Consider the following 10,991-nt stretch of genomic DNA (forward strand, 5'->3'; position numbering starts at 1 on the left):
TACAATTTTAATCTAAATATAACCTGGTATCTTTCAAACAGAATGTCTCAATACGAAAACATTTGTACAGTTTCATTATCTTTCAGCTAGCTGGCTATATACCAACAGTCTACTTGAAATACAGTCACATTAAAGTGAAAAACATAACATTAACCGTAGGTTAACAATGATTTTTTCAAATATGTGTGGATGTCACTATTTTCACTGATTTTCTAAACATATTTGGAAGTCCAACGATTTTTTATTTTTGTATTAATGTGTGTACTTTTGTCATCTTAACGGGGGTGGGGTTACAAAGATTTATACAGAACACTGCAAGGTATACCAATCAGTTCTAAATTTATCCATTGTATTCTAAAACTACTTTTTTTTACTATGAAAAACAGAACAACCGTAGCCCTAAACAAGTAGATATCGCACAGTGTGCAGCTTCAGCTAATAATATAGTTGATACAGCTGTTTTTTTTTTACAATAGGTATCATTACTTCTAGTCATTTTGTTTTGATTAAATACTAATATAGGACTCATGATAAATACATTTGTTTGGTATTTTTAATATTATATTTATTTGTCAATATTTGGGAGGGGGGTGCTATATGTGCACATGTACTTACACAAGAAAAAAATTACACTGATTCTTAATACAACAGTTACAGAAAATGTTAATACTTGATGACAAATAAATACTAAAACTTACTTAATAACAAAACGACAAAAATTTCTTAGTACCAAAATTTAAAGATACACAATTTTTACCATTGGTTCACAGTTGCCAATATTACAGTTGACCCTGAAATATTAAAATAATGTTTAAGTAGCAATACAACCACCGTATAAATCATTAGCGATACCTTTTTCTTCTGTTGAATTCAGGAAAAAATTATCTGAACCTTCTTTCTTGTATAATATGCACAACAAAATAAGGTTATAAAACTGAGACATATTTCAATATTGATAAAGGTTCAAAGGCGTCCATCCTTGTACATTTATTTTGTTGAATTCATCACCATAAACCATCCAAAATAAATGAACAATCAAAGAAATGTCTTACTTTTAAAACTCATGCTGTAGAAAATACTAACTTTTACTAGCTATAACTATTTTGCTTTTATTAAACTAAACTTTTCAAACCTTAATTCTGAAAATTCAACAAAAACAAGTGTTGAATAAAAAAATAAGAATACAAAAATTAACTTTTCTCATTTTCCTACCATCACATCTTTTGCAAAACTAAAGAACCTGGAAATTAAGAGAAAACTGGCCTGTGTAAAAAAAATAAAAAATTATAAACTAAATCATATGGCAAAATTTTTTTCTCATTAACAGGAAATGAGGTAAAGGTATCTAAGTATTTATATCAATATTAAAAATGCCATATCTTCATTTAGCAGCCTCAGACTACATAAAAATCACTATATACTTCTGATAATATCAATAAGCATGTGATACTGTTGGAAAACACTAGGTGTTATGCAACCTTAATGCACATTTATATATTTTGGAAAGCATACAATAACTGAGAAAAAACCCACCTGATAATACTTACACTTCTTATCTTTGGTACATTACACAAAAACGTATTAATGATATGTTTACAAATTCTCACCCAAAATAAATTTAAAAAACAACACACAATATTAATTACCCAACACCATTCATAAAATGTGTTTGTTTTGGTTATTTGCACAAACCTACACAAAGGCTCTCTGTGCCAGCTGTCTAATTTTGGACTGATCGACTAGAGAGAAGGCAGCTAGTCAACAGCACTCACTGTCAACTCATATAATACATCAACAGCCCAAATGTGTGGAGCAGCACAAATTTACACCGGTGGGACAAGAACCATGGCCTCTTGGATTCACAGCCCAACACAGTAACCACTAGGCCACACCCAGCCTTCATTTGTAAAAACTGCCTGTATAAAAGTTAATGACACAAGTCATGAAAAATAATGTAGAAGTTGTGGTCAGAATATTTTTTCTACTTTTTATATAAAGCAAATAATTGAAACACCCGATATGCAGTAATACTAAATATACATTAATCTCTCTCCTTCTAGGACATAGGTCATAAATTTTCAGTGATAAAGTAACTGCATGGTGAACAGCATTATCCTCATGATCAGATAAGTGGGAGGTTAATGATTTGTATGCTTTTTTACTGTACCTCGCAAGGTAAGATAAATATAAAAAAGCCAGAATTTGAATTTCTTAAAACCTACCATTTGAGGTAATGTTTAAATGTACCTTATTCCATCTGATGAATGATATATTTGAGACACAAGTACTGCAACAGGCATAGCTTCATATACAGTCAAAATTATTGTACACTGGTTATTAGGTCTTGCATTAACTTTTCTGGTATGTATATCTTACAAGTAAAATACCAAAATAAACTGAAAATATGAAATAAAATCAAAAGTGTTCCTATGCCAGTAATTCAGATATAAAAATCCAAACTATTCATCGGCATGATTAATCAATGTAGTCATAGTTCTTGGATGTTTTATTTAAAACTTTAACTGGAGACTAAAACATATTATGAGCTGAAAGATATTAATTAGCAATTTCAATTCTATTTTGCACAGACATTTAGTACAGAAAAGTTATAAATAATATCATTTAGACCATGATTTTAAACGATCACTTTTATTTTCGGAAATTTATTGAACTTAATATTTTACCTGTTAACAGATAATGCTTTCAAAACAGTTAATCTAATTTTCCGATTCAAACATTTGATTTCGCCATAAATAACCCCCTCCTCAAGAAAAAAAAACAAAAACCTTGGAATACACCTGCATATTAAGTACTATGAATTAAATTAGGTTATTTATAAAACTTTTAAGAGAGAAATTATTGTTTATAAACACATATCTAAGCTTTCATAGTATGTAATTACAATTTAACAATGTTAACAACTTGATATAATAAAACTAATAGAACAAATTATCAAATAGATCTATGTACGTAAAAACAGAATGATGAACAAATGCATACCATAATTTCTATTTCTGAAAACTTCCAAACTATGGGAATAATTAAATGATATAATTTTAAACATCCATATATATATCAGTATTACCAGTTGCAAGCTTGGCTAAGCAGGACTGATGTTCAATCCTAAGTAGCTGTAAACTATTTCTGTAACCTATACTATAGCAAGAGATAATATTGTTTAGATAAACACTGGGTTATTGTATTCGTTTTAATCACTATATACTTGTTACTTTTCAAAAATGTGATCTTGTACACTTCCAGCTTTTTGTACCTCAGACAACTTGCACTTTATCATGATTTAAATGTCAGATTATTTTATCACTGGTTTTAATGTTGTACTTAAATTAGCTTAACCCAGATGAAGCTAAAATGTTTTTGAAACTATAAAACTGTATTTATGCAATGGATTTTAGATATTAAAATATTCATGTCATATGCAAACAGTATAAATATAGACTCAAAAATAGTTTTATATCAATAAATTTAAAGTTTTTTAAACATAAATAATCATCAAAATATGTATATTCCTAACACTTCCCTGCTATGATATACAATAGAATCACCATTTTCAGTATTATATCTTAATTAATCTTTAGGATATTTTTGATAAACATTTTTTTTTAAATATATACATATATATTCAAAAGCAAGAAATTTAGAAATATTAAGTTAATTCCATAACACTTTAAAAATATGCAGAATTATGAATAGGATAAATCATATCTTAAGAAACCCAATTACTTACAAGGGCTTTAAAAAAGCCAGGTCTTCCTTGTTTAAGGATAAACTGTACCAGTTAAATATATTATATACTACTGGTATAATGAAGTTTACTGTTAACAACACTAACTCTGCACAGTGTGTATCAATATTAGTGTTCTAAATCAAGACGATGAACTCGTACTCTCTGCTTGTAATGGTATTCTTTTAAATAGGCTTTCAAACTTTTTGGTAATTGCAATCTATTAATAGTGTCATAGGTTACTCTCCTAGAAATCACAGCACGACAGAGATGCTGAAGTGTAAATGGAAAAGTTCGATGAAGAGGTATGGTCAACATTGGTTCAAAGAACATACAACAACTTGGGTCTTTGTAATGTTCAATTAGACCACACACAGTAGTGGAAGCAAAAACAGTAGGGTCATGAGAATCAAAGCTAAACTTGTGATTCCACTGTTCAATCCGTGCATGGAGAGATCTTCCATAACGTCTAAAACTTACAGAAAAGAGATATTCTTCTTGAGCACTATCTCGTAACAAGAATGTACCTTCTGGTTTGTTCTCCAACAGTTTTTCAGCTTGGTACCGGTCCATTTTACCCCAATAAAAGCTACAATTTGTGATTTCTAATAAATCTGGAACTAGACAGTGCATGTAGTCAACCTGAGAATGTGGGAGAGAAAACCCTTTGGCCGATACCTCATAAAATTTGGTTAACATTTCTTTTGACATTCCAGTTGCCTCAGTAAACCTCTCTAGGTAAGGATATGGAGAAATGTGGAGTTGATTTTGAAGTGCCTGAGTTAAATCACTCAGTTTCACCTCAGTAACTTGACCAGTAAGAGCAGTCTGATAGCCAGGAGGTGGGTCTACTCCCTCTTGAATTTCTCGAGCACGTTCCTGTCGAGCACGTTCATCCCAGTCATCGATAGGATATTTCTCTGGATTGAATTTTGTCAAATCAATTACAGGAGAGTTAGAATTAGTCCTTTCACTCCCAGCTTTGAAAACTGCCACTCGTTTGGGTGATACGCCTCTTCGATTTGGAGGAGAACCTTTAAAAACGAATCTTGCTCCAAGATGGTGATCTTCTGTTTTACGATAGCCAGTACAAATACAAGCACTGCAGCCTACTGTTGGTTCAGCAATATCAGAGTTTGAAGGTCTTTTGGAACATGTTCCAAATCTTAATACCCATGATCCTTTTAGTTTTTTAGCTGGATCCTTGGCTAACCCTTTTCTGCGTCTTCCGAACGTTAGGGTTCGAAGTTTCCTCCTGACACTCAGTTGCTGTTCTAACTGACTGGAAGAGGCTTCTACATTGCCATCCTTATCCTTTGTCTCAAAATCTGTGTCATTGGTAATTTCAAAATGCTTAAGATCTACCTCTCTCTCTTCATCTGATTCATCATGCTGATCAGGTGCATTAGAATCTGACATGATAATGACAATTCCTATTGCAAGCTCCCTAGTAACTTGACACTTTCCAGCTGTTTGTTTATAGACCAAATGTTTCCATAAATCTTCTTAACACAGAAAATAGGAAGATCCTTGAGAAAGCCTGAAAGAATAAAAACATCTTTAAAAAATGCATCATATTGTGGGTGATACCTATTCAATATTTTGTTCTTAACTTCCATTATTCCAATAATAATAATATACTAAAAAGCGTATACATATACAGCTTAAAATACCACGAGTCATGCCTAAGTAAATCTTTCAATATTGAACGGTATGAATATTGCTTGTTAGTTGATAGCACAACTGAATAGAACTTTTAATTGCAAATGAATATGTGAAATATTTAAGTTGATATATAATAAATCTCTTTTAATGAAGAGATTAAAACTTTGAGAGAAAAAAAGAAAAGAAGAGAAAATTTAAATACACTCCAACATTGTAATAATAATGAATCCCTGCCATGTGTCTATAGCCTTGAATTAAGTATAGAATTGCAGGGGAAAAACAGAGCAGCTGTTGTGAATATGGTCAATCTGCTTACCACCTCTAATCTATGAAATGGGTATGTAGAAACATTTTGAAAGATAAATAATGAGCAAGATAATTTCACTTGAGCTCCTAAAACACAATTGATACAGGGATTTATAATGAATTTTTTGAAAAAAATGAAAGAGCCCTTCTAATTACCTAAACATGAATCATGATTAATAATGCACAATTGCAGTCAGAATTTTTTTTTCTAATTTTATATAAAACATATAATTGAAACATGAAAGTAAAAAGTACTAAGGACAAAAGAAACTTGAGATACATGAACACTACTTCATCTGATATGTAGTAATACTAAATATACATTAATCTCTCTCTCCTTCTAGGACATATGTCATAAATTTTCAATGATAAAGTAACTGCATGGTGAACAGCATTATCCTCATCATCAGATAAGATGTTAGGTTAATGACTTGTATGCTTTTTCACTGTAATTCATAAAGAAAAAAGCTCAAAAGTTAGAATTTCGGACTCCTTTAAACCAACAGTTTAAGGTAATATTTAAATATACTGTATTTCCTCTGATGAATAATAATATATATTTGGGACATAAACTACACAAGTTTTGGGTTTGTTTTTTGGAATTAAATCAAGTTTTGTCCTTAGAAGGAACAAAATAGGTAAAAATTATTGGTTATCATAATACAAAGTCACAAAGAATAAAACAACTTGAAAATATTTTTTTGGGTGTTACTCTTTAGGAATTGGAAAAAAAACTCAAGTCTCCATGGAGATTATTTCAATCACTTTGAATTGAAAATGAGGCCAATAAACATATCCTGAGAAAAATATCCATTAATGTCTGTAATTTCTGTGTATACTTTTAATAGTGAATTTTCATATACTACACATCTACATATAATATAGTAGATTTATTCAATATTAATTTTAATTCAAAAATTACAAAAAAAAGCAGTAAAAGTGTAAATGGACACTTTTTACAGGCAAAGAAAAAATTTATTTTGTATTTAATAACACTTGGCCCTTTACTTCTGATAGTGATACAAGTTACAACCCTTATGCCCTTTGACAAATTAATGCTTATAAAATGATCTTAAACTTAAATTAATATTATGCATTTTACAGAACTTCACTTATGAATTAATTTAACAAATACAGTTTCACACAGCTGTAGCTTTGTGGCTTAGGTCTAACTATGTTAATTGTTAGTGTTACTGTTGCTAGTAGTAGTAGTCTTATGATTATCGCTACCACTGTTTCAGCAGAATTAAAATTATATGGTAAGAAATTACAGACATGTCGCTTAATATAATTCATTATTTGTTAAGTACTTTATGAAGACAACTAAAATATACTTCGAACTCATTAATCCCACATTAGGCGTCAACTGTTTTTATTTTTTTAAATTATTTTCAAAATATACTGTACATTAGTAGTAGTACAGGGAGTAGTCTACTTACCTACTGAGCGAATAGCATGAGAAGCGACTGGAGTAATCACATAAACCTGAGGTGGACACACAAATTACAGTCTATATTCACATTCAAAAGTCGTATTATTCATCCAACTTGTTAAAAAATCATGAAAAATAACAGAATACTCGTAAACTTTACAAATTAAACGAAGAACTACTGAAACATTTTTCATTTGCTACAAAAACATAAACCCACAAGCCATTTCGTCAAACTCAAAGCGAACCCTACCGTCTGATGGGAAATTACGGTACATATTCAACATGCAGCCTCACGATATCGTGACGTCATAGTATTCATTGAACCATTCTGAAAGTACATGTAAGATCGGTAGCAATAAATTTACTCACACATCTAGCACACCATGCCTCATTACAAGCGTGGTATTGTTTCACTATTACAGTTCATAAATGAAAAACAGAAACCAGATTGCTTATGACGTACCTCTGTGAGAAGTTATATTTCATCTATCTATATATGACTGTTCATTTTTGTTTGTTATTAATATTGTTTGTGTTTGGGAATAGTGATTCAAATTTAATCTGTTCCAAGAAGTTTTAACTGTACGTGTTTTTATAATATTTTATAATAAGGAGTTTAAACATTAACGGGAGCCGTTTGAGTTCCCCGTTCCCTTAAAATAGAGATTAAAATTCTAAAAATAAAATAGTGTTTTAGTGCCAAATATATTAAACTGGGCTGGTAATTTCTAATAGTAAAAAAATAAAACAACGAAAAACAAAAACAATACTGGGTGATGCTAGGCCTAGCTCAAAATGAAAACTATAAACTTTCTGGTTTTTGTTAAAGCGATGTTTTCAACGACTAAAACACTATAGTAACACACGAGTTACAAGAGATAAATCAATACGATAATACAATTGTTCTGACCACTAGTGTGTTTGTTGTAATACAGCCGGGTTGGTGAGCTCTGGTATTGAGCGAAACGCTTTGTCGGCAATGTATGGCGGACATAGTGTGGTTGAGATGCAATATTATACATTTTCTTCTCGGAAAATATCCAATGGACAAAATAAAGAAAGTAATGTTTAAAATCACAATAAGCCCAATACTACTGCCTTACGACAGTACAAGTAGTGATGTGTTACTACTGATTGACTCCTCAACAGACCTGCTAATTGCTAGACACATTCTTGCGAATAAAAGAGCATCAGCTGCTTAGATATTTATTATTATTGGAAGAGTGTTTTGGCACAGCGGTAAGTATGAGAGCTTATAATGTTAGAAATTAGGTTTCGATACCTTTGCGCTTAATAGCAAATATACATTTAACAGCTATTAAGAAACTTAATCATGGTTTCGTTCTCGAAGTGGCATAGCTTAAGTTATTGCGGCGTGAAGCGTAGTTATTCTACTTTAATCATTCTTAAATATCCGTCTAATTACAACTACAAAGGAAAAAGACTGTTCTAAACACCTAGTAACTTGATGGCACGATTCGTAACGCCTATAAATGTACCATATTACCGGAAAATACAGTATATGCTGTCCACCGATAAAAAGTTGCATTCATTTTCTGATTGGACGATAGAAATAAATTTGTGTTGACGCGCACAAACTGTATACAAAATCTGAAGTTCAGAGTAATTTCTTACACGTATGAATGTTGAGTAACTTCATGGTGGCGGCAGCTGTTAAACAAAAATCATGAACTACTTTCAATTGAATAATATTCCTTTAACAATAGTTGTTCATTATATACCAAAAGCAGAATAACATAAAAATTCTTCCTTAACTTAATTATTACAAGCCCTACTTAAAACTATGTATCTGGAAAAAGAATTTTCCCTCATGTTAGGATTTGGAAAAAAAAAAGTTTTTTGTTTGTTTTTTCAGTTTAATACTAAACAAAATTATATTTAATATTTAGAATACTGGAGTTTTGTTTTTCTTCTTCAGACACCTGCAACAATATCACTAATAAATCGGAATGCTCTTGGAAATATAACTGTTATATAGAACATCCCATCATAAGTAAGTTATCTAAATAAATCATAACGAAATTAATTTAAAACTAGCACGTGTTAGGTACAGTTTCGCCATCTATTGGGTATAAATAACATTTGTACAATTTGCGTTTTTATTTTTTCAAACTGAAACATCTAATAATTACATACATATATGTTTTTTTATGTAATAAAATTGCTGATCGGATATACAACATGTTGCAATTTTTTCCCATTAAAAACTGTAAGTTTTAAAAATATATCTGAAAGTAGTAGTCTAAAAAGTTTTATATCTATATTAATAAGCATATTTCACATATATATATATTTATTTATACAACACCCACGGAAAAGGCATAAAGTGAATGAAGTGACTCCAAGTTAGGTGATACCACGTTTTCTCTCTTTCTCTCTCTTTTCTTTTAAACATGAAACGTACAATTCTTTTTATATTGACTCCTCAGTTTTCAAATTCAAGGATTTACTTTTTTTTGCTTCACATATCTTTCAATAATTTAAGAAGAGTTTATTATTTGAAACAGGATATAATCACAAGTAAAATTCTGTGCTGCAAAATAGCATCACGTAGTGGTTAAGTTGTGGAAATCAATTACTATAAATTAACACTATGGACTGGTTTCTTTGGTTGAGCCTCCAATTCTTCATAGATGATTTTTCTGTTATGTATATTTTATGTAAGCTCCTTCAGTCTGCATTTTGAAGGATTTCAATCACAAAATTTATTTCAGTCCTGAACAAAATGCATTAAATGTTTTTTTCAACATAATTATAATGAAAACTCATGGAGTTTTTATAAATTAAGTACATAGCAGATTTCATTAAATATCTTTGTATAAGTGATACTTGAAAACTTTGGTACTAGGGGAAAATCCATAATTCACCAGAAACCATAATCATTAATAAATTAAGTATTTGTGAAACATACAATTGTCTTGTTTTTTCTCAATTCTGTAAATATCTTTGCATTACAAAAAATCACCATATAATGAATGCTATTGATATAAACATTACAAAAACACACATACAAAATAATATACACCAAAAAATTCTGAAGAACCTTTTCTATGTTATTAATCCACTAATTGGTGGGAAGTGTCGATAACAAAAATTAGTTTTTTCTGAAACAATAATCCAATCTGGTATTCAGCTATTCAAAATGCAGCAAGAGAGATATCTGTTATTCTATAGAAATCAAATAAAAACTATACTATCTCAGCATGTGATAAAGTTTATAAAATGAATAAGAAACAAACCATAATGTTTAGACATTCAGTTTGTTAGATAGCGGTTTCGCAATTACATGCTATTAACTCCTACAGACTTATAATTTCTTAACATTTATAGACTGCAACATTATCTGCAAGCAAAAAGCATTTTCATTTCAACTTGCATCAACATCATTTTCTATAACTGATAGTTTTTTCCAGTTGTCCTTGAAAAAGAAATTTGTAAATCTAATTCACTGAGCTGAAATATCTTGAATTTCCTGCAAAATATAAGAGTATTTCACATATAAAAAACTAACATAAAATGTTTTTGTTTTAAAAAAACAATGAATTTATTGCAAGGAAATAATGTGATTTGAATGTAATCCTACCAAAAATTATGAAATTCAAATTTTCTTTTAACATTTTTCAGTGAGTGAAATAAACTTATCAAGTAATATTGTTTAAATTTGAAATTAATACAAGTTAAATAGTATAATATCTGCATCCTTACCTCAGCAACATTTTCAAAAGGATCAAGGCTACTTACTGTTTATATCTTGTTGCTGGAACAAATACAAAAATGAAATGGTAAAACAAGTCTGATTCAATTATCTGTATGAAGTTTAGCACA

At 30.1% G+C, this 10,991-nt stretch overlaps 1 protein-coding gene across 1 annotated transcript; it reads right to left on the reverse strand.

The window, feature by feature from the left end:
- Positions 1–550: 550 nt before the first annotated feature.
- LOC106460742 (suppressor of cytokine signaling 5-like) lies at positions 551–7,383 on the reverse strand. The gene is made up of 2 exons (XM_013920478.2): positions 7,153–7,383; positions 551–5,282 (listed from the first exon to the last, which is right to left on the reverse strand). The coding sequence occupies exon 2, from the start codon at positions 5,159–5,161 to the stop codon at positions 3,872–3,874; it is 1,290 nt and encodes a 429-aa protein (XP_013775932.1). The 5' UTR covers positions 5,162–5,282; positions 7,153–7,383; the 3' UTR covers positions 551–3,871.
- Between the last annotated feature and the right edge of the window lie 3,608 nt (positions 7,384–10,991).

The sequence above is a fragment of the Limulus polyphemus genome, unplaced genomic scaffold, assembly GCF_000517525.1.
Source record: "Limulus polyphemus unplaced genomic scaffold, Limulus_polyphemus-2.1.2 Scaffold827, whole genome shotgun sequence".
NCBI lineage: Eukaryota > Metazoa > Arthropoda > Merostomata > Xiphosura > Limulidae > Limulus > Limulus polyphemus.

Coding starts and splice junctions, on each gene's coding strand:
- LOC106460742 (XM_013920478.2), bottom strand. CDS start 5,161: ATGTCAGATTCTAATGCACCTGATCAGCATGATGAATCAGATGAAGAG.